At 53.4% G+C, this 27,143-nt stretch overlaps 1 protein-coding gene across 2 annotated transcripts in view; it reads right to left on the bottom strand.

Moving 5' to 3' along the window:
• Window positions 1-7,498, bottom strand: part of Ski (SKI proto-oncogene) — a 68,389-nt gene extending 60,891 nt beyond the window's left edge. For both annotated transcript variants that reach the window (XM_032893473.1, XM_032893481.1), the window contains exon 1: window positions 6,260-7,498. In XM_032893473.1, coding sequence (XP_032749364.1) covers window positions 6,260-7,228 — 969 coding nt within the window. In that variant the 5' untranslated portion in view covers window positions 7,229-7,498. The remainder of the gene's footprint in view (window positions 1-6,259) is intronic.
• Between the last annotated feature and the right edge of the window lie 19,645 nt (window positions 7,499-27,143).

Genomic DNA, 27,143 nt, shown 5'->3' with positions numbered 1-27,143 from the left:
GAAACAATCTGTCCGCTGACAATGGTTTTTCTCACAGCAGTGGAATAAGTTGATACCAATGGGGACGATCAGCAGAGAGTGTGCATGGACCACAAAATCGCATTTAACAGCATCAGGGTGGTACCACGTGACACCAGTTATACCTCGGGTATAGCCGCAACTCCTCACTAAACTGGTAAACCCACTCTGGGAAACTTCAGTACCCACCCCCCTAAATATTGTCACCTGTCACATGGTGGATGGGCCTTCCTCACACCCAAACTCAGGGGAAGTGAGGGAAGGGAAGGGTCACATCAGAGCCCCATTACCACCCTGGCCCTCCGGTCAGCTCCACTTGACAGCCCACAAGTCTTCACAGCACACCACAACCTCCACCAGGTCGTTCCCAGCACCCACGCCAGGCTGCTGCACTTCCCTGAAATGCTAGCACAGTGGGAGCTACAGGAAGCCGCTTCCAACAAGAGCTGCTTCTTTCACAGTGACCAGCGGACGTTCCAGAGGAAGCCACAGTCGGCTAGAAGAGGGCTGGGAAGAACATCAATGCTCACAGTTTCAGCCAAGGGAAACATTCTAGGGTTTTCCAAGCACTCCAACTGGAAGCAGGGTGCAGGTATCTCCCACGTCAGACATGCAAGAGCAGGCCTTCTTCAGAGCATTCCATGAGATGGAACCGTGCTAGGGACAAGTCCAACCTTCCCTCCCTTCCCTTCTGCAGCCATGGAGATCTGGGCACTGAGGCCGGCCCGCCCGCAGTGACTGCTTGCTTCCACTGAATCATCCCTCCACCCCCACTACCCAGAGACCCAGCTGTGATCAGCCCCCACTTATTCCCAGAAGCCAGAAACAAAACACACCATACCACCGCAGACAGCAGACGGCTCCCACAGTGCACACAAGAGCCTGGGTGGGTATGGTGTGGCACCTCATTCCCTGTTACCAAAGTCCTGGCATTCTTTCAGTCATTAGAAGCCAAAAAAGTAAAAATCAGAGAAGGCACAAACGCCAAACAGCTAGACAGATCTTGGGTGACTCTGGGCTCTTGCCAAGATCCCTTTATCGGTTTCCACACAAACAGGTCAGTGACTCAAAAGAATACACAGACAAGAATAGCCAAATCCACTCACAGGACACTTGGTAGTGTCACTGTAACCAGGTGCGCATGTCCCTCGAGGGCCACAGGCTCCTGCCTGGACTTTACTATCATTTCCAAATCTTGGTCCCTGTTTCAGAAACAAGGATTCTGGCAGCTGTGAGTCCAGAACCCACAGATCTCTATGCAGCAACACAAAAGCGCGGGGATGGGGCCTTGTGTGCAGAGAGAGAAGCTAAGTGAGCAATCCCTTACTATACTGTGGCCCTGGTGACATGGGTTCTTGCAGAGGGTGATCCAGGATAACCTCTCCAAGTGCCTCAAAAGGCAGCAAGATCATAGGTGCACACTCCTTCATCTAGACAAGGGACCAGACTTCACTGGGTCACAAGAGAAGATGGGAGGCACCCTTGATGGAGCAGTGCAAGCAGGTCAGCATGATAGCACCCAGAGATGTCATCAGTGGCTACAATGGATACTGACCAAAACCTGTTCCTGACCACACACGATACCAGGGGCAAAGCACATCTCAACCAATGATCCCAAGCCCCCATCTATATATAACATCTGGCTCCCAAACCCACAATTCCTTTCCCTCCCCTGGCAGCCAGGGCAGGCAAGAGAGGCTCCCCTCCATGCCCAGGTCTCCTAGATCTCACAGAAGTAATTTAGCCTGTGTTTTGATTCAAAACAAAGAAACTTTTAAAAAACATTTCAGTTGAAACTTGCATAATTCTTCTAAAGAAGAAACCTTCCCTCAACTTTCGCAATCCTTAGAAAGAGACACTGTTGCAGAATCCAGCCCCAGCCATGGCCACCTCACCTCCCGCCAGACAGCAGGGCAGGCAAGCCCCTCAACCGCAGCCTCCCTTCTGAGGCTGCAAAGACAGCAGCTCAGACCTGGGGGTTGGGGGAGGCTCTGCTCCAGGGCAGGGCTGGGTTCACACTTGGCCCAGACTTCCTCACCCTCTACATCCTGTCTGCCCTTAAACACTTCAGACAGACATTACACAAACCAGCTGCAGGGGAGGTTGAGAAACGGCTGAGAGAGAGTCAATGACCTTACTCTTGGAAGCTTCTTGATGACCAGGGCCTTCAGTGGGCATCCGGGGACAAAGGTGAGGGCTACTCAATGACCCTGCTTCCTCCAGATGGTGAGGGACCCAAATGGCTCCCAGAGGAGCCCCAGAAGGTAGAGAAGGATGAACAAATAGGCTGACAGGCTATGCTATGAGAACGTGGCCCTCTCAGAGGTAGGTCTGCACCAATACTCACTAACCCCTCCACAAACAGCTGGCCCTGGTGTCCTAGAGCCCACTCTCAAACTGCTGTCCGCTCTCTGACGACTCACTGGCCTTGGACTGGAACTACCACCCGGCCAAAGAGCCCCCTTCTTCTACTCCTGGACCTCAGGACCTGACCTCAAGGCCTGGCACCCCATATTCTTGGCCTAAGCATCTGCAGGGGGAAAATCAATACCAACTCTAAGAAAGCCCAGCACAGGACATAATCTCAAGGAATATTCTTCAAAAAGAAGCCACTGGACAAAGGGCAGTTGACTTTCTGAGGAACACCCAGACCTGCAGGTATCCAGGAGACAGGGTCCCAGCATATTGGCCCTGTCCTCTCCTAAGGCAGTCTTCATGGAAGGGAAAGCCACAACTCGGCAGTGATACACAAACGTGAAGGAAAAAACACAACAGGGCAGTGATACACAAATGTGAAGGAAAAAACGCAACGCAGTGATACACAAACGTGATCCCACGGCTACGGAGGCAAGACCCTCTCCCAAGAGACCAAGAGCAAACCGCAACCCGCTGAGAGGACTCCTGAACCCAGCACACCTCAGCTCTGCACCCTAAAGCCACAGGCATGTCCCAAACATACCCAGGGCTCAGTGCTCCCTAAAGCTGACCATCTGACTAGGCGTGGATTTAGGAAACATAGTCCCAGTCCTACTGTGCTGCTCTGAGGAATCCTGACAGTCTACATCAAGTAGTTATCAGCTGACAGAACAAAGTCCTGAGAACCCAGGGGCTTCAGAACACAGAGATGCCATAACCTACCAAGTTCCTCCACACCAAAGCCCTTCTCAGACCCACAGGTGGGTCCCTACTGTATCCGGAAGGAGGCCAGAAGGAGACCAGCAGGAAAGGCAGCTGCCCGTAACTACAAATCTTCCTAGGGGACATCAGCCACATCCCACTGGGTACACGAAGTGGTAGCTCAAAGGGCCGCTGTCCATTTTCCTTCAGGGTATGTAGATACCCTGAGCTCTGTGGGAAGGTGAGTGGCTATCGAACAACCCAAGCGGAAGGGAGAACTGTCCAGGAAGCCGCTGGACGGAAGGGAAGGCTCAGAGGCTCCCATCCATCTGCACTCTGCCACCACCCACCCTAAAAATGGTCTTAAGACAGGTTCAACAAAGCATTAGTCCTAATTTACTTCAGAGAAAATGGGGCACAGAGGGGCTAGGCACCCTGCTCACACAGTCACTGAGGAAGAGAGTGGGAATGTGACCCCACAACCAAGCTGGCTCCCTATGTAACTACTACCTAAGTAGCCAAGGGGGTCCCTCAGAAGGACCAACTCACTGAGTAAGCACCCGGTGAGCAGCCTTCATTTTCTTCAAAGCTTTACCAGCATAAGTGGACATTTCCTGCTTCCTTGTGACATTAGGAGGGTATTGCAAAAGACCACCAGCCTTCACATTGTCATAGCCCACATGCCAAAGCCTGGGGTACGGCAGCCCGCACCCCCAAACCTACTCAGCTGACCACAGGAGCCACAACTCCACCTCAACCAGGCCAATCCCACCTGATCCAAGCAGACCCTACCTCAGCCAGACTGAAGCCGCCTCAGGCAGGCTGCCCTGGAGCAGAGCAGCCAATTGTCATGGGAGTATCAAGGACTCAGGAAAACCAGACCTCTGTACCTTCCCACCATGGGCTCAAGAACCCATACCTCTCCACAAAGTGCTCAGCTCACCCCCTAGGTCAAGACAGCCCAAGGGCCTGTCAAGAGCTGCATGCCCTGCAGTTCTGGTGCACTCTTTGTCCCCTGTGCCCTCCTCCTCAGTAGATCAAAACTGTTAAGATAAGCAATGAAGGAAGCAATGAAGGTCCTGACATCCAGTGGACAGGAGCAGACACTCAGGCCACTGCTTAGAACCAGAGAAGTCTGGGCAGCCATGGGTCTGCACCCAGACCGGCCTCCCTTCCTAGGTGTTACCTATGGTTCATGGAGATAAACGCATGTTAGTCCCATGGGGACGGAAAGAGGACAGTCCAGCCTAAACCCAAGGCAGAGTTCACCCGAAGCTGGGAGCACCTCACAAAGAGGCAAAAGACTGCCGGTCCCTTGTCATGTAAGCACTTAGAAGGTGGTCAAACTCTAGAACCCAGGGTGAAGCCACTGCTGCCTGAGAGGAATTATGGGGATACAGAGCACCTGAGAAGCTTCCCTTCGCTCAACAATCGAGGTGTCAGGGCGCTCCCGGGGTGGCTAACGGGGAACAGCAACTAGACAGAAACCATGGTGGAAATGACCCGAGCACATGACCATGGTCAGTGCACTGCCTTCTAACCCCACAGTGCTGTCATGGGCATCTGAACCATATCCCCTGAGCCCAGAGAATCTCATACCCAGCACCATAGGACTTGTAAGAAGACAAGACAGGAGTCTTCTCAGCAGCAGCTGGGACAAAGGGGACCATGCTAGTCCTCTAAGCCTAGACAGAAAGACCACAAACACACAGGACCCAGACAAACACAAACACAGACACACCCAACTCAGACAAGATTTTCTGCCTGCTCCTAAGATAAGAGGCGTGAAAGTGTCCCAGAGGCACAGCCCTCTCCAGTCCCACGTCTCTACAGTGGTCCCAGGGAGTCCACCAGTCATCATACACATGACTACCTCAGGTCTCAAAAGGGTGCAACCACCCCAGACAGACAGGTCTCCACTGGGGGGAACCCCACAAGCCAAGTCCATTTGGAAAGACCTGCCTGCAACATCTCCCACCCGGGGCACCCGCTGAGGTAAAAGTGCCTTAGAACACACAGCATATGCACACGCTCTGCAGCCCCCAGAGAATGAGGCGACCATCCTTCTTCAGAGCCCCTCCCCCCACAACTCTGACACTCTGCTGGAGGGGCGCCCAGAGAAAACCGGGCTGCAGCATCTATTCACAGATTTAGAAAAAAAAAAGTTTGATGCAATAGCTGAATTAATTAGGTCTCCCAAGAATAGCTGAGCCAATGCAACATTCTGTGTGTGCAATTTAATAAGCCTGGATATTTAAAAGTTAAAGACACTTAGGATGCATATGCAAAGAAACTTCCTGTGGACTCCAGTGAATGATTTAGGTACCAAGTGGCCCAGGAAATGCCCAGGCAGATCTCACAAAGCTTTCTTTGACTCACATACAACACAGCCTGGGCTGACAGGCCTCCACACCGAGCAAGAAGAGCAACAGAAGGAAATGGGTGAGTCCAAGTAAACTGCAGACCATCAGCAACTCGCGCAGGCCAGGCCGCTGACCACGACAAAGTGGCCTCGGCTGAGCACAAGCCGGAGACTCGGGGGGTTGCAAGTGCCAGGTCTCTGCCAAGACAGCTGGCTTGTTTCACTTTAGCTGTCCCTGCCCCACGATTTAAAGACAAAACCGGAGAGGCAGTAAATATGTATGGATAGTCAGCTGAGGATCTCAGGAAGGCATCCCTCCCGGTCATCAGAGAGAGAGGGGGCAAACTTCATCCTCATGGGGACATCTCTGCCAAGGTCCCATGGAGATATGGGCCAGAAAGTCACAGCCTCTATAGAGTCCAGGTACTCTAACCTCCCAGAGCTTAAGGTGGCCTCTTTCTCAGACCTTCAGAGCTTACTTAGCCTGTACGGTCGAGGACTATGATGAGCCCTCAGAGGGCTTTCCCGTTCACTCTACTCCATAGGTGCAGCGCAACAGACAGCACGAAGGTGGCCTCAAGGCCTTTCCCACAAGAAACTGATGAGACCCCTACTTTCCGAAATCAAAACAACCCAAAGCCAGATAAGGTCGAACCATGAGCCCCAAGCCTTTACAACCCACAGTCCCCAGAGCAGAAGGACCCCACCCACCCACCCACCTTGGGCATAGCTTGCCAACTCCCAAGACCCGGAGACACTTACCCGGGGCACCCTCCGCTTGTACTTGTTGGCATAGTCGAACTTCTCCTTCACGTCGTCCAGGCAGCGGCCAAGGCGGGCCTGCTCCTCCTTGCCCGTGTAGTCCTGGCTCAGCAGGATGTAGGCCCGCCAGTTGGCTGAGTCGAAGCCCCAGTGGCAGGTCCGGTTCTCCAGGGCCTTGTGCGAGTGTACAACGAACTTGTGCGGCGGGTACATGAGGCGGCAGTCGAGGCACTGGATGCAGGCGGCGCTAGGACTGCTGTACAGCTCGGGCACCAGCAGCCCTTTGCACTTGCCGAAGCACTCGTGGTACACGCGGACGCTGCGTTCGCTGAGCTCCAGGCCCAGCGCCAGGCTGGCCGCCAACTCCTTCTTGCAAGGCGGCGGATAGGCGCCGCCGTAGAGCAGCGCGTTGCACAGGCGCTCCGCGTCCGTCTTGGTGATGAGCCCGCAGGAGGGCGCGGAGAAGGGCAGGATGCCCATGACTTTGAGGATCTCCAGCTGGTCGGCGGTGCAGCGCGAGCAGTAGATGTGCAGCTCATCGCACACCGAGTTGATCTGCTGCAGTGAGAAGTCGCGCAGCACCGAGTTGAGGATCTGCGGCAGGCACAGACGCTTCTCGCCTCCCACCACGAAACAAGAGATGGTTTCCCCTTCCAGCACGGTCTCACAGCGCTCGGTGGAGCGGTCCGACGGCATGAAGAAGGGCCCGGGAAGCACGGGCGGCGGCGGCTGGATGGCAGGCAGGTGCAGCACGGGCGGCGGCTCCGCGGCAGTGGGCACCGGCGCCGGCACTGTGGCCGCACCCGCCTCCTTGGCGCTCTCCTTCTTGTAGGCCTCCTGCGCCCAGCGCGCCGAGAAAGCGGCCGGGCCGCCCAGCGAGCTCATGGAGCTCAGGTGGAACTGCTCCAGCGTCTTCTGCAGCCCCGGGTGCGGCTGGAAGCCGCCCCGGCCGGCCGCTGCAGCTTCCATGGTGCGATCGGGCTCCCCCGGCCGCTCCCGCTCCCGTGCGCCCGGGCCCCCACGGCCTCCGCCGCCGCCCCGCGCACCCGCCGCCGCCCGCGACCGCGGCCACGACTGCCCCCCGTCGCCGGCTCACGGCCGATCACGGCCCCGGCCTCGGCCTCTCCCGGGGGCGCGAAGGCGAAGGCGGGCGGGGCGAAGGGGTCCCGCCGCTGGAGCCCGCCGCCGCCCGGGCCCGGCGCCACATCCACGCGCCCCGCGCCGCGCCGCCGCCGCCCGGCCCCCCCGCGCCCCCCCGCGCGCCCCCTGGGCTCCAGGCGCCGGGCATGCCCGGCGCGCGCCGCCAACGCCAACGCCAACGCTCGCGGGCCTGGGGCCTCGCGGGGGCGCGCGGGCAGGTGCCGGCGCCGCGAGGCGCGAATCGCCGCGGCGGCCGAGGCCGAGGGGCCCGGGAGGAGCGGGGGCGCGGGCGCGGGGCCCGCCGGGCCGTCCTCGCGCGGCGCGCCGCCGCTGCCCTGCCCTCCCACCGCGCGGCGCCCGCTCGGCTCGTCCCGGCGGTGCTGACCGGCCGCGTCGCGCCGCCGCCGGCCCCTGGCGGCCTGCCCGCCCGCGCGGCCGCCTGCCGGCTCCCGGCCGCCCGCTGGCCCAGGCGCGCGCGGCTCCCGGGACGGCGGAGGCGCCTCTGGCCCGCGGCCTCAGAGCGCCGCGGCGGCGCGGGGTTCTGCGCGCTCGGCGCACATCTTTCCGGCGGCTCGCTCCGGCTCGGACTGAGCGCCGGGAGCTGAGCTCACGCCGCCGCGCGCCGCCCCGCCCCGTACCGCCCCGCCCCGCCCGCGCCAGCCCCGCCTCCCGCGTTGTTTGTTGCTGTGCGTCCGCCTCAGCCGGAGTGCGGGCCAGGAATGTGACCAGCTCTGGGCAGGCTCTTCCAAGAACGCGCGCTCCCCCTCCCGGGCTCAGTGGCATTCGGCTACGCCCGGACCGAACTCGGCCAAGCTCGGCTTTGTCCGCCCACAGCTCGACTCCGCTCGGGTTCCCCGTCCCATAGCTCGGCCCCTCTCGGCACTGCTCGGCCCTGCTCGGCCCTACTCGGCCCGGGCTCGGCCCTGCTCGGCCCTACTCGGTCCTACTCGGCCCCGCCTTGTGGAGGCCACTGGAGGCGGCCACAGCGGAGGCGCCTGGGGCCCCCCTTCCGGCCGAGGCCGCTTCCTGCGGGGCTGGGAAGACTCCGGTCCTGCTGCCACCACGGTCTTGGGGGCCCCCCGAAACCCACAAGGCCCCCGCCACAACCACAGGCCAGCTGAGTGGCGGTCCGCAGCAGATCTCCGCTGCCGCCCTTCATCCCGGGGTCCCCATTCTACGGAGACACTCCGAAGTAACCTTCACTGCTGGAAGTCATGCTCCACGAGACATTTGTAACAAGGACACCATAGAACAAAACCCAGGTTCCCTCCCTCATAGCAAGGATGCCACAAAACATTCGGGTTCTGATACAAGAACGTCTCGAGGCACCCTACCGTCTCCACACACCCCTGTCTCCATATTATAGGGGGACCACAACGCGCAACCCAGGTTACATAAAGGACACCACAGAACACTCACGCCAGGTTACTCTATGATGAGACGATGGCACAAAACCCCATATGCCTACACAACCAGAACCTCACAAAGAACCACCCAAGGTCTCCATTGCAGAAGGACTGCACAAAGTACTTCTGGGTTTCCATGTGTAGAGAGAATACCACTTGATATACAGAATTCTGCACCCAAGAACGACACAGGATTGCAGAACCTAGGAGCTCACAGCATGACATGGGGATGCCGAGATGCATAAGAAATACAGCTGTGGCACTTGCCTAGCAAGTGCAAGGCCCTGGGTTCAGTCCCCAGCTCCGAAAAAAAGAGAAGAAAAGAAAAAAGAAATACAGCTGTGGAAAGCAGGCTACACAGACTACCCCATGAACTGTGATCCAGTCTCTCACTAGTGACATAGGTACCAGCAACATCTGTCTACTGGACCCTGTTAAGTGAGGTGGGAGCTTTGGAACGGAATCCTGCCTTGAAGAAGCTGTACCTAGTAGCTATTGACCCTTTTTGAGCCAGCCATTAGCCAATAGCTTAGACGGATCTCTGTGATTCTCAGGCTGGCAGCTGCTTTGATCCTTACCCTGCAGCCTCCAGGACTGGGAACCAAGTATCCATCTGCATATGTATGGCCCTCTGTATATTGACTATAGATAACTAAAGTAGGCAACGCCTAACAGAGGGCCTGACACAGGTATTCAAAACCAGAGCCAGGACAGTTTAAGTGAAGAAGTGGGAAATTTTCCCCCAAAAGACCAGGACCTCAAATTGACCTGGGCACAGGCCTTTCCTGATTGGGGAAGTAGGAGGGCCATACCCAGGGCAGCCTGGGTTATCTTCAGCTTGTGACAAGTTTCTTACCTCCTGGTAAGATCAAAACAGACACAAACCAACACTCCTAGACACGGCACCTACCTCGGGGCTGGCCAGGCATCTCTGTGCAAGCCTTAGCTACCCCTACCTCAAGACAGGCCTTGATATTGAAAGTGCAGGTTTGATATCCCACAGTGCCCAGGAGATTGTCCTTTCTTGTTAAGCACAACTCAGGTTCCCAGTTTCTTAGTTGTCTCTTCTGTCAATACATGTGACAACTGGTATGAGACTGGCAAAATAACTCAGCAGGCAAATGGTTGCCCTCAAGCCTGACAGTCTGAAGCATAGTAAGAGAAAAATGGCTCCCATAACTTGACTGCTGACTTCTGTACATACACTAAGGCATGAGCCTCCCCACAACTTAAAAATCTTTTTTCAGTATAGTAAAATAAACAGTTTTTTTAAAGACAGCTGATTGCTTCATTAAAGGAATATTAGAAAGAGAGAGAGAGACTTAGTTGTATCCCTGTAGATAGCTTTGTCTGCCCGCATGCAGACTCCATACAAATTAATGTTGCATTTGAGAGAGTGACTTCCTCGAATGGGATTATATTCTATCCAATTCAGGCAAATTGTAATCCAAAGAAGGTGACTTAGACAGCCCTTGAAAGATCTGTGCATGCCAAAATATACTCCTTTTTTTTATTTCGGCTCTTGGGAACAGAGTCAAACAGATCTCCGAGTTCCAGCCTAGCCTACCCTACACAGTGAGACCCATCTCAAAACAAACAAACAAGGAAGTTATGATCTTTATCTTAGTGGGGCCCTGGGCACCAGTCTGGGTGGTTAGTGCTTTCAAAGATGCTAAATGCATGCTCTATGCAAGACCCAAGCCAGGGACTAGCATTGACTCCTAGGTGCAGGGTAAAGAACCCTAGAAAACAAGGAGGGTCTCAGGCTGGCTCCTGTAGCTTCCCACCTCAATGGACTCAAAAGTTTCTCCTCCATTCGAGATGATTGAGCTTCTGAAGCAGCCTGACCCACAGTCAGGGCAGCCGTGACAGACAGAGCTAGCAGGGCTCCATGTGCTCCCCGAGCTCAGTGGAGGTTTTCCACCTGCTGACTTTCTTCCTTCAACCCTTCCCACAGCTGCTCGGGCCCCTGACACAGTCGTGCTATGGGCCAGGCCTCCATGTGGGTAAATGGATCATCTAGTTCATAGACACAGTTGTGTCGGGTGAAGAACTGGAGGCTTGGTGTCTACCCGGAGGACCTTCAGCACGCAGGCAGAAGCAGGGACCCAACTTCACCAGGCCCATTCAGCTCACTGCCTGGACCTTACCATACTGGTGTGCTGGTCAAATGCTTGTCCCCCTTCTGCACGTGCACACTTGCTGAATCTCCCTAGACAAATGTCAGCTAGGGCCTGGGACTGGTTTACCTGCGTATGAAAGCGCCATAGTGAAACTCATTACTTTGTATGCTAACTTAAGAGAAAGAAGTAAAGGAACCATGTGGTGTTGGGTGATACGTGTGATCTCTCATCATACCTATAAACACGTGTTTGCACAAATGTGGCCAACACTCCCGGCTTTGTCCACCAAAAGGAGGGACTCTGAGAATCAGTCTCTGGGCATCAGAGAGCATTCCAGTCTTCCAAAAAGACCCGAAGCCTGGGGAGAAACACTGAGAAGCAGGTGAACCCAGGTCAGTCGAGAAGGAAGACTCTCCAAAAATCAAGGCAGGAAAGCAAGGGACACAGAGGGGATTTGGGGGAGCTCCCCTTAGCCAGATCAGATGGTGTAACGGATAACAGGGATGGGTAGTAATCACAAAGTAAGATAAGAAACCACAAGTTCATGCACATTTAATATCTACTATAATAGTTAAAGGCAAAATGAGTATTATCTGCACGTTTAAAAGTGTTTCCCTCAGAACTGCTTATTGGTTACAAAGGGAAAAGAGTAGTTTCCCAGTAGAGATTCTGGAAGCCACCATTTTAACTGAGCCCACCAGAGTGGATCCTGTAAGTAGTAAGAAATAGCTGCTGCCCGCCTCAGTAGTGTGAGCAGACCCTGCACCCACCTCTATCACTATGTCCAAGACCCCACGGCCTACATCTAACTATGACAGGTTGTCGGCAATGAGACATCCAAACATAGATCTGGGCGCTTCCTTCCCCCCACCCCCGGAAGCCTCAGCAGGAGCCCTTATAGGCAATCAGGGCCACTGCGGGCAGGGAAAGGCCAGGCATGCTGAAGCCTAACCAGGACAAAGAGACAAGGACATTTCGGTCTAGCACGTGCTCCTGACCAAGTTGACCTATCTTGTCACAACAAAAGGCAATACTGGGACAACCAGGGAGCCCTGGATTGTGTCTCAGTCCCAACAGGACCCAATTTGGATGGCCCTGTTAGGGTATTGCAAAAACAAAACAAAACAAAAACAACAAAAAACAAACAAACAAACAAACAAACAAACAAACAAAAACTGTCCTTGGCGTATGGAAAATTGCCACATTTAGCCGCCGAGTATCAGGGAGATGGACTCCTGAGTTACTCTTACAGCATTTCTTTAAATCTGAGATGGTGTCAGAGTGCCAACTTTATTGTGTGAGGCAGGCTGAGTTCTCCGTCTCTGCTGAGTACGTATGAAGGACAAACCAACTGGGTCTTGCGGGAACTGACAGAGCATGTGCCACAGCTCAACCAAGACAGTACAAGGTCCCCTTCTCAGGCCAAGCACAAACACAAGAAATAACTGTGCCAGGAGGAAAATGTGCTGTTTAAGCATTCAACAAAAACGTGTGAGGAGCAGTAGACATAAGCCTGGTACCCACTCAAGCCACAGTCCTAAGAACGAAGACCAGGCTGTCAGCATGAGTCCTGGGGGAGATTCCTCTCCACTGAGGGATAGGGATGAAGGCCAGAGTGAGGCTAAGTGTCCATTCTGAAGCAGTAGCTGGAACTGGACTTCTGTGAAGACAAGAGGTAAGGGCTGTCCAGTCTGAGGACAATCAGCTCAGACCGATATAGAGGAGAGAAGAATCCAAGAAAACCTGGAACCGAACGGGACGTGTCTAGTTGTCTCAAATTGGGGGTTCGGGGGGAGGAGAGCTTGTTGGGAGATATAAGAGAGATCACCTTGGATCCGGAGAAAACTCAGGAGGTTAAAGCGAATGCTAACTTCAGGGGGAAAAACAAAGAGAAAATACAAGCAGAGTTTACTACTTGGCTCGGCCGTGAATAATATTTACATAGTTATAGTGATATAAATGACTTAACAAGAAATTATGAAATTGCTCATTTTTTTGGGAAGAGAAAAGAGAAAGAAAGGTAGGCGGAGAGCAGTGGGTAAGTATGGTGGTTCACACTTTAATCCCAGCACTCAGGAGGCAGGTGAGGTCTGGTCTACGAAGGGAGTTCCAGGACAGCCACGGCTACACAGAAAACCGTCTCAGAAGCAAAACAAAAACAAAACAGAAACAAAAAAAATAAACAAACAAACCAAACACACGAACAAACAGTCCCGTATCCTCGGTTATATCTTACCGTGCCTTAGCAGCTAGACGCAGGACAGAAAGAGACTCATAAGTTAGAAATACTGAGAGTGGTAAGACAAAAATGTTTGAGAAGATTGAAGGATGCTGGTTTAGGAAACTGGAAGACACGGGTGGGGGGGAGGTCTAAAAGAAGTCCACAGTACATCTTGTAACTATCCCAACTTTGGGGGCTTTTAAAAACATATAAGAATTTATTTCACTCTTGTTGTGTGCACGTGCCAAGGCTCACACGTGGAGGTCGGAGGTCACTCTCAGGAGTCTGTTTTCACCATGTGAGTCTTTGGGGTCAAACTCAGGTCACCAGGCTTGGCAGCAAGCCCCTTTATCCAGTGAACCATCTCATCAGCTCCTTTTGGTCTTTTCTATATATCTGTGTTTCAGTGGTAAAAATTAAATAAACAGTCTGGAGATACAGTTCAATGGCAGAGTGCTTGCCTATCTTGTATGAATCCCGGGGTTCAATCCCCAGCACCACCAAGAATAAAACATTAGACTGAGTGTGGGGAATTCCTTTAATCCAACTCAAGAGTCAAAGGCAGGCAGATCTCTATGAGCTCAACGCCAGTCAGGGCTACACAGTGAGACCATCTCTTTAAAAAAAAAAATAAATAAAAAATAAAAATAGGGTTGGGGATTTAGCTCAGTGGTAGAGTGCTTGCCTAGCAAGCGCAAGGCCCTGGGTTCGGTCCCCAGCTTCGAAAAAAAAAAAAAAAACAAAAAAAAACAACAAAAAAAAAAAAAAAAAAAAAAAAAAAAAAAAAAAAAAAAAAAAAAAAAAAAAAAAACAAAAAAAAAAATAGTGTTGGTATAACACTATACCTTTGAAACCCAAGTATTTGGAAGGTAGAGCCCAAAGTTTGAGGCCAGCCTGAACTACGTGAGACTCTGTATCAAAAAATAAATAAATAAATAAATAAATAAATAATAAAGATAAAAACATTAATTTAAAAGGAAATAAAAGGGTTGGGGATTTAGCTCAGCGGTAGAGCGCTTGCCTAGCGAGCACAAGGCCCTGGGTTCAGTCCCCAGCTCCGGAAAAAAAAAAAAAAAAAAGGAAATAAAAATAATTAAAAAGAACCCTAACCCTAAGCTATAAATAATACAGTGAGGTGGCTCAGAGGCTAAAGGTGCTTGCTGCCAAGGCTGATGACCTGAGTTTAAAACCGGACGCTCGCCAGGTGAGGTGGTACACACCTTTAATCCCAGCACACGGGAGGCAGAGGCAGGCAGATCTCAGTGAGTTTGAGGCTAGCCTGGTCTTCGGAGTAAGTCCAGGACAACCAGTGCTTTGTTACACAGAGAAACACTGTCTTGAAATAAGCAAGAGGGATCGGGGAGGGTAGGAGAGAGAGGGAGAGGGAGACAGAGACAGAGGCAGAGAAAGCTAGACAGACAGACAGACAGACACGCACGCGCGCACACACACACAGAGGAGACTCACGTGGTGGGAAGAGTGCCAATTACCAAAAGTTGTCCTCTGATCTCTGTCTACATGCTCCTGCATGCACATAAAATAAATAAATGCGGGGGTTGGGGATTTAGCTCAGTGGTAGAGCGCTTGCCTAGGAAGCGCAAGGCCCTGGGTTCGGTCCCCAGCTCCGGAAAAAAAAGAACCAAAAAAATAAAAAATAAAAATAAATAAATAAATGCAACTTAATAAAAACAAGCAAACCAAAAAAAAAATTTTTTTAAGAAGGAAAGTGAGCTCACATTCCCACATAAAAGAACCGTCTCGGTTTGGAGCAAGGCAAGACAAAACGCAAGACGTACTGTGGAGAAGTAAGTCATCTGCTAAAGAGTGAAGCTGGTCCTGGTCCTGTCCTCGCTGCTTGGAAGTCGAGTCAGGAGAGTTGAAAGTCCAGGAGCTCCATGGGGCTACAGAGTAAGTGGGCTCAAGAACAATACAGGCGGGGTTGGGGATTTAGCTCAGTGGTAGAGCGCTTGCCTAGCAAGCGCAAGGCCCTGGGTTCGGTCCCCAGCTCCGAAAAAAAGAACCAAAAAAAAAAAAAAAGAAAGAAAGAAAAAGAAAGAACAATACAGGCAACATAGTGAGATCGTATCTCAAATTAAAAGGTGAAAGGAGGATTTGGGGTGCAACGTGGTAGGTGGTAGAGTGTTTCCCCAGGGTATGCAAGGTTCTGGGGTCGATCCCTAGAAGTGTGTGGGCAGGAAGAAGGAATAAAGTGGAAATAATATATATTTTTTAACATTTTTAGTTTATTTATTTTATTAGTGTGTATGTGTGTGTGTGTGTGTGTGTGTGTGTGTGTGTGTGTGTGTGTGTGTGTGTTGTCTGCATCACTGTTTGTACACCTTGTATACGCCTGCTGACTGCTGAGTTCAGCAGAGGGCGCGCGTCAGGTCCCGTGGGACTGGCGTTGACAGACGATCGTGAGCCGCTGTGTGCGCGCGCTCAGAATAGAACCCAGGTCCTCTGCGACAGCAACAAGTGCTCTTTGCCGTCGTGTAGTGAACTCTCCGGCCTCCATAAAAATGTTTTAAACTAAAATCAATCACTGTTAATGTTCCTGGACAAAACCGACACAGCACTTTGGTTTTATGTACCCGTGTGGTGCTAGCGTAGACCCAAGGTGTTGCGTGTGAGGCATTTGAGCACTGGGGAACGGCCCGGTCTGTTACTTAGAAACTTTACAGGTTTCATCCTACAAAAGAGAAAAAAAAGTGGATTTTTGTAGAGTGAAGGAGCCATTGGTGTTTTAAATTTTCTTCTTTGTGTAAATCTGTATTTTCTAGTTTTTTTTTTTCTTTCTTACTTTCTTAAAGAAAAAGACGCTTTTGGTTTTTGTTGATATTCTCTGTTGTTTCTTTCTAGACCATTCTGTCCAGGAGGAAGTTCCCCCACAACAGGAATTTCTGTAAAGCCAGCCACACTGTCCATGCAGGGTCACTTGTTCTGGGTGGTCTTAGGTATATGCCTGTCTCCCCTGGGGATCGCCCTGGAGGCAGAGCAAGCTTGGAGTCACTTCGTGGGCCCCGGCATCCCACAGGCAATTTGGTCTGCCTCCAACACACAGGAAGCGAGAACAGAGGGCTTCTCCTAGAGCTGTATCTGTGGGTGCTTCTGATCTGTGGGAACCAGAGGATGAGCTGGCAGCAGGGGCTGGTCCTACAGTAGCTGACCACCTCAGTCAGCACTGGGCCCAGCTCCTGCTTCCTCCTACTAAAGCGGGGCCTCTTTCCTGTGTCAAACAAGAGTACATCACTGCCAACCTAGAGAGGGCAACCATGGGGCCACCACCCTCAGAGACCGAGCAGAGGACAATGACCAATCTCAGGAGCTCATTGATCCTAAGCTGGGGAGGATGAGCTCCTGGGCCCTTCTCTTGTGGAAGACCCCCCTATCCTGTACGATGTACATTTGCCCGATACAGAGTTCTAAGGCTGAGGGTGCAGCGTCAGGAGTGAGAGGAGAGGGCTCCCATCCTGAGCAGCTCAGGCCCTGGCGTTGATGATGTATTCAAAACCTGTGACAGCCAGTGTGACATTCCACCAAAGGCCAGGCTGGAGGATCCTCACGGACCTGGAGGAGAGTATATACGGACACCCTTATCCTACAGTCCCCACCAGAGCCTCCTGGACCCTGTCCCTTGAAGCATGCTGTGCTGCTCTGGAATGTACACCTAGCTGGCGATCGCCTGCCTTGGGCTCCAGACACACCGAGCTGATCACAGCACAGCCGCCTCATGCCCATGGCCTGCAGCATTCTGCCATGCCCGGGCCCTAAGGCTAAAGCTGTGATCCCAAGTGGCTAAGAGGGTTCATGTGTAAAACATGAGGAGCTTCAGGGCAGAGGGGGCAGGGATCATGGCAGCCCCAGTCCATCCCTCATCCCTATCATCCTCTGGGCTCCCTTTGCGGTTGCATTGCCTGACACATGGACAGCCGTGGCGCTGTCCCCGCTGTCCCCGTCACACAAAGGTTCAGTCTGCTTCTCCAACAGTTAAGGCCACTTCTCAATGCCTCTCCCAGGGCCCAAAGCTACAGTGGTGTTGGGAATCATCGTGGAACTCCATGTGCCACAAGATCAGGGGTCCTGGTGGTACATTTATTTCACCTTGAGGTTCAAATCCAAATGGCACACTAAGCATGCGAGGACGCTAACTGCTAAGGGACTGAACAGTCAAGGCGTGTTGGCTTACAGGGCTCACACACTATCATCAAGAGAGAAGAGAGCAGGGGATATTTTCAGGGTCAGACCCCAGAGACCTTGAGGAGCCCCTAAAGTACACTGTCACCCAGACTCTTACCCATGAAATATACCTGCCGTGCCTCCCAGCACTCAGGCAAGGCCTTGAGATCTTCTCTTATGTAGAGGGAGTCCAGCCTTCAGGCCCAGACCAAGTCCTCATGGGAGCCCCAACATCTTCCTCTCTCTTCCCTCTTGCTTCTCCCCTTAGTGGGTATGCCCCGTACTGAGCACCTCAGGCAGCCCGGACTCATTTCCGGTTTCCACTTGCAGGCCTATAAAATCAGGGGCTCAGACCCTCCCCAGGAGCTGCCTGCCTCTCAAGATTTGGCCTCGTAACACATAACTACCCAGGCTGATGAGCCAGGTTCCTCATAACCGGGGTATACCCTCGCTCTGCCTCTGGGTGTGCTAGCTTTTTAGGCTGTCAGCAGATAAGAGAGTCTCTCTACATCTTAGGGAGTAGTTCATCGTCCCAGCAGAATTGCTGAAGTAAGGTGGTTGTTTGGGCCTGCTCTGGAAGAGGACTCTTGTGTGACTAATACCTCTCTAAGCCTACTGATCATCCTGGTCCCAAGGAAGCACCAACGGCCCCTAACATAGCCTCTTTGAAGCACCCTCTCTCCATCTTGGGACCTGAAATCCCTCCAGAGGATGATCACCAAGATGCTGTCCTGGACCCATCCGAGGTGTACACCTGGGTTGCAGACCTGCCCGCTGTAGAAGGCAGGCGATGCTGCACACGTCCCAGAGAGGCAGAGGAAACCGTAAGAAGAGAAAAGCGGGGTCTGGAGAGATGGCTCAGTGGTTAAGAGCACCGACTGCTCTTCCAGAGGTCCTAAGTTCGATTCCCAGCAACCACATGGCAGCTCGCAACTGTCTGTGACTCCAAGATTTGACACCTTCATACTCTACATGCAGGCAAAACATCAATGTGCATGAAATAAAAATAAATATTTAAAAAGAAGAGAGAGAAGAAATGCAGGGTGAACAGCTATCAGTCTTGGAATCCAGTCCCACCAGAGAGCCACTCTTAGGGCAAGCAAATGCCCTGGTTTAGGACACTGTGGGTGGAGGAGGGTCAGGAGGCAGAGGGCGGCTGGGGTTAGGAAAGAGCTCTGCTGCCTGCTACCCCTCCACACCCTCTGGAACTCCTCCAGGGAAGATCCTGGGTAACTTAGGAGGAACCCTTTCCTCTGAATCACGGCCCATCTGGCACCAGGCTGGTGGGGGCAGCAGGGAAGACTTGGGTCTGTGGCTGCTTGGTGATCAACCCGACACACCCTACATCCCAGGCCAGCCAGAATACCAGCACCTCATCCCATTCAGGCTCCGAGGGCCCTTGTTGCCTCCCACGGACTCAGCTTGTAGCTTTGCTGCCCTTGCACCCCTTGGGTTGGTGTAGCATCCTCCTCCCTGTACAGGCCCCAGGCCCCTCTCTCCTGGAAACAGGGCCTCCTCGTAAATCTGAGCCACACTTGGTTCCTGAGCAGGCCCCCTCCCGCCAGCCCGCCCTCGTGCCGTCATTTCTGGCAGGCCCTTGCAGTGAGCTCACGCGTTACATAAGGCATTCGAGCTATTTCTTGGGGGAACAGCTCCCCCTTCGTGGGGCTCCATTTACCCTCGCCCTCCTCAGCCACCAACTGCCAAGCCAAGGGAGGTCTGGGCATGAAAGGACAGACCCTGTTCAGGGGAGGGGATGCCGCTACTCCTGCCTGAGGGCCCCCCTCCCCCTGCTATCAGAAAACAGTGGTATTTGCATGAAGGACACACAAGCCCAGATGCCCAGGATGTGGAACCTCGGGTGGTTTGGAGCAGAGGTGCAGAAGAAGGAAGGAAGGAGGGAGGGAGGAGGCAAGGGGGAAGTAAGAGTGAGAGAGGGGTGAGGACGGAAACAGCACTCCGGGCTTCCAGGGCAGCAGATAGACACCCACAACAGGACAGACTTGTCTTTGCTACTCCTCCTGGGGAAGGTTCTTGGTCTATCTCAGGGCAACTAAGTTGTCCTGGGGCCTCAAGCTCAGTGTTACCTAGTCAGCAACTAGTTTCTACTTTGGCCAGGACATGGGTTCCTCTGGGACTCTGGAAAGCGACTGCTTGGGGGAGGAGCCCTCAGGTGCTAAGTCTACATGCTGATTCCTGTGGCCCAGCCCAGAGATGCAGGGAATCTTCCCAGGCTTGCCCCTTCAACCCCACTGCTGCATTTCTGTGGCCTGGGACTTGAGAGAACCTGTAAGGACGTACAGCAGGCACCCCCACCCCCACCCCTCTGGCCCCCCGGGAATGAGAGCACAGCTACGGAGACATGCAAACAGTTTGCACTGGATATTTCTGAGTGCTGGGTCCCATCCCAGCTTGTTCCAGAGGGAAATCCTGGCTCATGCAAGGAGGGGGTGTTTTTCTCATATGGCTACTTTTCCTCGCTGCAACAGGGCAGGAAAAGGGCACCTGGGCCCATGCCAAAAAGTGCTCGCTCTCTCTCTCTCTCCTCTCTGTCTCTGTCTCTGTCTCTGTCTCTGTCTCTGTCTCTGTCTCTGTCTCTGTCTCTGTCTCTCTCCCCCCAACCCTGCAGAGTCTGCCTGAGGCCAGAGTTCAGACTGAAGGAGCAGGAAGCTGAGCTCCTCCAGCAGGCTGGCCACTTCCCCTTTCTGAGGAAGGGACACCCCGGTGGAGCAGCTTTCTATGTCCCAGCAGAGGCCATATGCCTGCAGATGTCCCCAGCTGGGAGATTCTCTCATACCATATTCTGAGTGGGGGCAAGCTCCCAATAGTGCCTAGGTCACAAGCCCGGTGGGTGGTAGCCGCCTGGAAGTATCCTGGCCCCTCTCATTTGTCTCCAGGATGGAGTCTCTGTCCTCGTGAGCAACAAGAACTTGTATTCCTTTCTCTTTTCAGACTCTGATTCTTGGAACTTACACCCTCTTGGGTTTGCTATTTTTACCCACCCTGAGCCTTCCGGTCTCCATGGCGACGCCTCCAAACAGCAGATTCCAGGCGGCAATGACGTCACCTTTCCCTTTCCTGCCGCCCAGGCCTCTAGGCGCTGCTGCTTGGGGCCCAGGGGCTGCAAGGCTTCCCTGGGCCCCGTTCTGTGCCCCCTCAGAGCAGCCCCAAGCCAAGACTCCAAGGTCTGTGGACCACAGCTGGACCTCTCTACTTCCTGCTGGCCCAATAGTTGGGGCCCCGGGGGAGAGCGTCCATCCTTCTCCATGCCCCTTGGAGTGGTTCTGCCAGAGCCCCTTGGCAGAGGGCACCGGCCCAGGGGAGGTGACCCAGAAGCAGCCGCCCTCCCACTCTGGGCTCTCTGCCATGCCGGCTGCCCTGTTCTACAGAGCTGCCGCAGGCCCTAGTGGCTGGAGAGGAAGGGGCTGGCCGGCGCCAGCCTGCAGTCTGTCTGGCTTGGGAAGCTCCCCATGGCCCCTGCATCAGAAGCCAGTTCCCAAGAGAGGCAGCTACCTCAGCAGGGGGCTGAGGAGCCCACAGACTTGTGGGAAGCTAGAGTGGGAAACAGCTTACTAGCTGGCCTTCCAGGAGCTTGCAGGGGTGCACATTAAACTCCCTCAAGTGAGGGGAAAACAGGTCACCCTGCAGGGCCCCATCCCGCCCCTAGGCCCTGGCTAGACTACTGATATGTTCACATCTCTCCTCACAGCCCATGTCTTTCACAGTCAGCCTGCCTGTCAGGGGCCACCTTTTTCCTAGCTGGAGCCCTCTCAGGCCAGACTGAGAACAGGGACCCCTGTGATCCAGATAGGGCAAGAAGTTGTACTTCTTTCCTTCTCTATAGGAAGAGAAAGAACATCATGGCTTACTATGGCCCAGACATTTACTGAAAGAACTGAGAAGTCTTTCCTGTGCCTGGGGGCCGTGGATGTGTAGGTAGAGTGCTGGCCTGTTATGAAGCCCTAGTTTCATCCCCAGCACCTTGTAAAGCGGGTTTGGTGGCATGAGCCTATCATCCCAGCTCTCAGAAGGTAGAGACAGGAAGATCAGAAGCTCAAGACTGCCTTTGCCTATCTAGTGAGTTTCCACGTCAGCCTGAGCGACGCAAGACCCTCTCTCGGAAAAGAAAAATAAAAAGTCTTAAATTCCCCTGACAGAATGGATAATTCAAGAGCTCTGCGTTCCTCTCTGCACCCAGGAGAGGGCTTTGTCAGTCAAAGAGCCCCACTCACTCCAGACATGCTCCCTACCACCCCCTTTGAGGATCCCCAAAACAGGGCTTGCTCTCTCCTGTGGCCTGCATGTTTCTGACTGACCCCTGATCCACCCTTACCACCAAAATCAGGGGTTAGGAGTTGAGCAGAAAAGTAGCCAATATGGCTATAAGATTCACTGAGTGTGGGGTTGGGGATTTAGCTCAGTGGTAGAGCGCTTGCCTAGGAAGCTCAAGGCCCTGGGTTTGGTCCCCAGCTCCGGGAAAAAAAAGAACCAAAAAAAAAAAAAGATTCACTGAGTGTTAGAGCCTTAGTGTAGGGTCTCCCTCTGTCCTGCTGAATCCTAATAGGAAACGACAATCCTTAGGAATCCAGGGAGAGCCTGAAAGAAAGTGATTTCTATGCTCACATTCCTGCCTGATTCCAGGAATGAAGTCCTATCTCGCCTGCATCTGACATTGACAGGCACAGCCACAGGTCTGGGCAGGAGGCAGGCAGGTGGGTGGCGGTCTCCAGAGCCCCACACAGACGTAGTCACCAACCAGGTGTGTGGAGTGTTCAGCCGGTGGGGTCTCTCCAGCCAGCCTGGCGCTCGGGAGCCCTGTCCTAAGGCCGTATCCAGGGTGAAGTACTGGGGAAGGGGCCTTTTGAGACAGGGTTAGGGAGCCAGTGAGGGTCTGGGTATCTGAGCCGGGTGGCTCAACTCTCAGCAGTGGAAATGGCTAATGTGAGGGAGGAGTTGTGACTTGTATGAGAGAGTGAGCGCCCACTCCAGCCTCCTCCTAGACATCAGGCAGGAAGGAGGCCAGGGACTCCTGGGGAGTGGTGAGCAGACAGGGTAGCTTCCCCATTGAGGGTGTTGAGTGAGTTCACAGAGGAGCATACAACAGCCTAATGAGAAGCCCCAGACCAAGTACTGGTCAGCCTACTCCACCCGAGTCATGGTCTCTCGGAGATATTGATCCTTTGGGTAGTCCCTAGACCAGGTCAGAACATGGAATTAGAAGGATTGGGGTGATGGGTCTGGAGTGGAAGGCTCACACCCTAGGTTCACCTGACCCCATGTTCCAGAATGGGTAAAGAGTGAGCTTTCCAGGTAGGCAAAAATAGCAGATACAGAGGCCCTGAGGTAGGGGAGCATTTGGTCCCTGTATGGCTCATGCAGGGGAATGGAAGGCAGAGTGGTCAAGAAGAAAATATGAGTCGGTTAGTCAGTCAATATAGTTTTACTCCTTGGGAGACATGGGTCTGAGTGGGCACCATATTGGACTTTCCCCCTCCCCCAAACCATAGCTTGAGTGGACAGGCTGAGTGGAGAGAGTGGGGGTCAGGTCCCCACGCCTACCAATTACTGGGGCTTCCCAGGTACTTGAACCAACAACACACCCTCAAGCATCCACTTCCCTGTCAGGAAAACTAAGGGGTAATGGAGAAATTACATGAGGCAGACAAGGCTGTTTTTCCTGAACATTGTGTTCCGAGCTCTGCCCCTAACCTGGCATAAGGCTAAAATGGGCAGCCGAGGGGAAGGCCTTCATCTGGCCAGCTCAAGCCCCTCTGGGGCCCCTGGCTGGCTCCTCCTACTTTGCCCGTGGAATCACTGCCTACCAACCTGCAGGATCTGCAGAACTGAGGGCGGGGAGTTCAGCAAACAGGCACCTTAGCAACTCAAAGAGGGGGACAGAGGCTGAAGACTCACGGGTGTTTCCCCCTTGCCTCACGATCAGCAGTTTCGGGGTCTTCCGAGGCTTCGGGACTGGCATCTGCCTCCACCCAGCACCTTTCAGAGACTAGTCCACTTCCATGCTTAGGGCTGCCCTGCAAGCTCCCATCTCCATGAGTAATATTTAACTTGGAAGGGCCCTGGGACAACTGCAGGGGAGAAGTTAATAACAAGTTTGGATTTCAGTCTGCTTGCCAGGAGAGGAGGGAGGGAGAGGCATAAAGAGAGGACAGAGTTGAGGGAAAGAAAGGAGGGCAGGAAGCAGGGCATAGAGACCGGGCTCCACACGCCGCTCAGGCCAGGAAATTCAGGGCTGTGGTCTGAGCGTAGCCAAGGGCCCAGGGTCACAAGATCATTTTGCCTCGGGAGTAAGAACTGTAAGGCCAGCTAGTGGTTAGACACACACTGGACATGTGGGTGAGCCCACCAAGCCTTAGTTTCCCCTGCAGAAACCACTATGGATTAAAGAGAAGTCTGGGAAGACTGTTCTGGGCAAAGACCACCACCACTATTGCCACCGTCACCAACGCCACCACCATCCACCTCCACATGCCACTACCACCACCACTGCCACCACCATCATCCCCTGCACTCCCACACACACCACACACATGTACCACAACCACCACACACACATACACACATGAATACACACTAGCACACCCACACATACCACACATACATATCACACCCCCTCAACACACACACACCACACACATACCACCACCACACGCACACACACACACACACACACACACACACACACACACCAACCCCCAGCACACACACCACCCCAACACACACACCACACACACCACACCACACACACACACACACACAACCCACACACACACACACGCCACACACACAACCCCCAACACACACACGCCACACACACCACCCCCAACACACACACCACACACACACACACACACAAAACCCACACACATACACACACCACACACACAACCCCCAACATACACACCCACACACACCACCTCCCCACACATCCAACACACACCCCAAACACACACAGCCCCCTCACACCCCACACCACCTTCCAAAACACCCAACACACACACCAACCCCACCACACATACACACACATATGCAGGTAGGCACACATGCATGCACACATGCACATACACACCTTTCACATACACACACACACACACACACACACACACACACACACACCCCTCCCTATAACTCCGAGGCTTCAACCCAAGGTTGGAAAATCCATGAGGCTGGAGTAAGACTGAGTTTCCATGCTGAGGGTGGGGAGTTGGGGAGAGTAAGACTAGAGCTAGCACAGGCTTTCTCCACACAAAGGCTGCTTGCTGCAGGGGCCCGGCACATTCAGGGTTGACCACTGCAGACCTGGGCTGTCTGAGGAGGCTATGGCCGTGTGCCCTCACTTATCACGGTATGGATATTCCTGGGGGAAAAACTGATGCATTCTTGTTTCTGGTACCTGCCTGACAAAATGTACCCCCAAAACACACAAGAGGAGAGAAAGTTGGAGGCCAGGATAGGCTTCCATCATATGACAGCAGGGAGAGAAAGGCTGGGCTAGAGATCAGCTGTGCCAGGCTTTTCTGACTTCAGCCAAACTCCCATAGAGACCCAGGAGCCCTTTCCTGGGCATGGGGTGCTTTCTTATTCAGAGAAGAGGAGAGAGGCCTGGATCACTTTTTAGGCTCCATAATACCTCAGTGGCTAATGCTGAAGGCCCTTCCCGAAAGGACCAGGGGCAGGCTGCCCTGGGTCTCTGAACCACTTGGGCCTGGACCAGCACACTCCGGTTCTTCCAGCAGCTTCGTAATTTCTGGTTTGAGCCCCATCCTGGGTCATTCTCACACACTCACTTCTATTCCAGAGTGTGGCAAACCTATGGGTTTTGGTTTTTTTGTTTGTTTGGTTGGTTGGTTTTTCGAGACAGGGTCTCTCTGTGTATCCCTGGCTGTCCTGGAACTCACTCTGTACACCAGGGTGGTCTCAAACTCATAGGGATCCACCTGCCTCTGTCTCCTGAGTGCTGGGATTAAAAGCCTGCGCCACCACGCTCAGCCCTAAACCTGTGGTTTGAATGACATTGTTTTTCACCAATGTGAACTTTCACAGGGAAAAGAATTCTTCCCCCGCCCCCGATCTTGGGACTCTTTGTGGCTTGACAGTGGCTGTTGGGTACATCCTGAGGTAGATGCAGCCACCTTACCCAGGCTGGGGACACAGTGAGACACTCCCAGAGCCTCCATGTGACAAAGACTCACACCACGGCATGGGAGATGCCTTGTAAGCTTTTTACCACTCCTGGTTTCTGCGACAGTTTGTTCCTGAAAGTTGAACTCCTCTGCCTTCAACTCCACAGCCTGGGATGGATTCCTCTTGGTTATAGCTTTTTTTTTTTTGGTTCTTTTTTTTTTTTTTTGGAGCTGGGGACCGAACCCAGGGCCTTGCGCTTGCTAGGCAAGCGGTCTACCACTGAGCTAAATCCCCAACCCCCTTCTGTGGCTTTGAACAGAGTCCTCCACACATTAATGTAGCATTTCTGGGGACAGGGAGACGTCCCAGACCCACAGCATCCATGTAGTAGAATGAGCCCACACCGATGACCCATCCTGGTGGGAGCCCCTCATCTTTCCGGTCTGTAGAGCGCCCTGGTCTTCCGGTAGGTGGCACTTAGAGCCAGCTTTGAAATATGTTCAGTCTCGCTCTACATGCAAAGCACACTGTATTCTCAGATCCTAGGGTGAACAAAGGCAAGAATTAGAACAGGCTCATCATTTATACGGGGTTGCTTCTATGTCAGGGACCATGTTCAACTGCACGCCGTAATTGACGTTAATCTCACCTACCTCTCTTTGTCTTTCCATAGGCGGCTATGCTAAATTTAACACATGACCTATCTGTGCTTTCCATTTCTACTGTGCAGGTGTCTTGGGAGCACTCCTGACTGTGCACTGTCCGAGCAAGAAGAAGCCGGATTCAGGCGTTGGAACTAAAGGAAATTAGTGCTGCAAGGTCTTACAGTATGATGAACTGTCCCGGCAGCGGGTGATCCGAGGCCCTTAGGGATCTATCTACCCCGAAGACAGGAGTGGGATGTGGCCTGGAGATGGAGCTGTTGAGGGTTGAGGATGGGCGGGGCGTGGGAGAGGCAGGACATGAGAGGTACTGGGAAGGAGAGAGGTGCCAGAGGCTCTGGCAGGGCAGCAGATGGTGGAAGGTAGGCACTCAGTGCAGGACACAGGAGAGGTTGACTGGGGTGCAAAGCCTGGCCAGTCAACAGAAGGCAGCACCGGCAGGTGACTAGCAGATAGAGGCTGGCCAAGGCTGCCCTGCTTGGTGCTTCTTCTTCTTCTTCTTCTTCTTCTTCTTCTTCTTCTTCTTCTTCTTCTTCTTCTTCTTCTTCTTCTTCTTCTTCTTCTTCTTCTTCTTCTTCTTCTTCTTTTGCTAGGCAAGCGCTCTACCACTGAGCTAAATCCCCAACCCCCTGCTCGTGCTTCTTTTCGGTGGTGCTCAGTTTCCTGCTGGGTATTCCTAAGCCATTTTAGTTGCTGGTCCACAAAAGACAATGGGAACAAGGCAGCGGATAGATCTTCCACACCTGCTGATTGCCCCCAACTCCTCATCAACACCGGGCAGTGGGCAGACTCCTAAGAGGAGGCGGGGCCTCTTGAAGTCCTGGGTATGTAGGATTTCTAAGTCTCTGCTCATTTGGTTTTGGGCTCTTCCCTGGTGCTTCCACCTCCTGTACCCAGGTAGACTCACTGTGTCGAGTAAAGAAACTATTCCGGGAGCTGATTGTCCCCAGCGACTCTCCTAGAGAGGAATGGGGTCCTTCCAAAGAGGACCAAGGGCAGCCTCTGCAAGTTCAT

Source organism: Rattus rattus, chromosome 1 (genome assembly GCF_011064425.1).
Source record: "Rattus rattus isolate New Zealand chromosome 1, Rrattus_CSIRO_v1, whole genome shotgun sequence".
NCBI classification, from domain to species: domain Eukaryota; kingdom Metazoa; phylum Chordata; class Mammalia; order Rodentia; family Muridae; genus Rattus; species Rattus rattus.
This window is presented reverse-complemented; position numbering and strand designations above follow the sequence as displayed.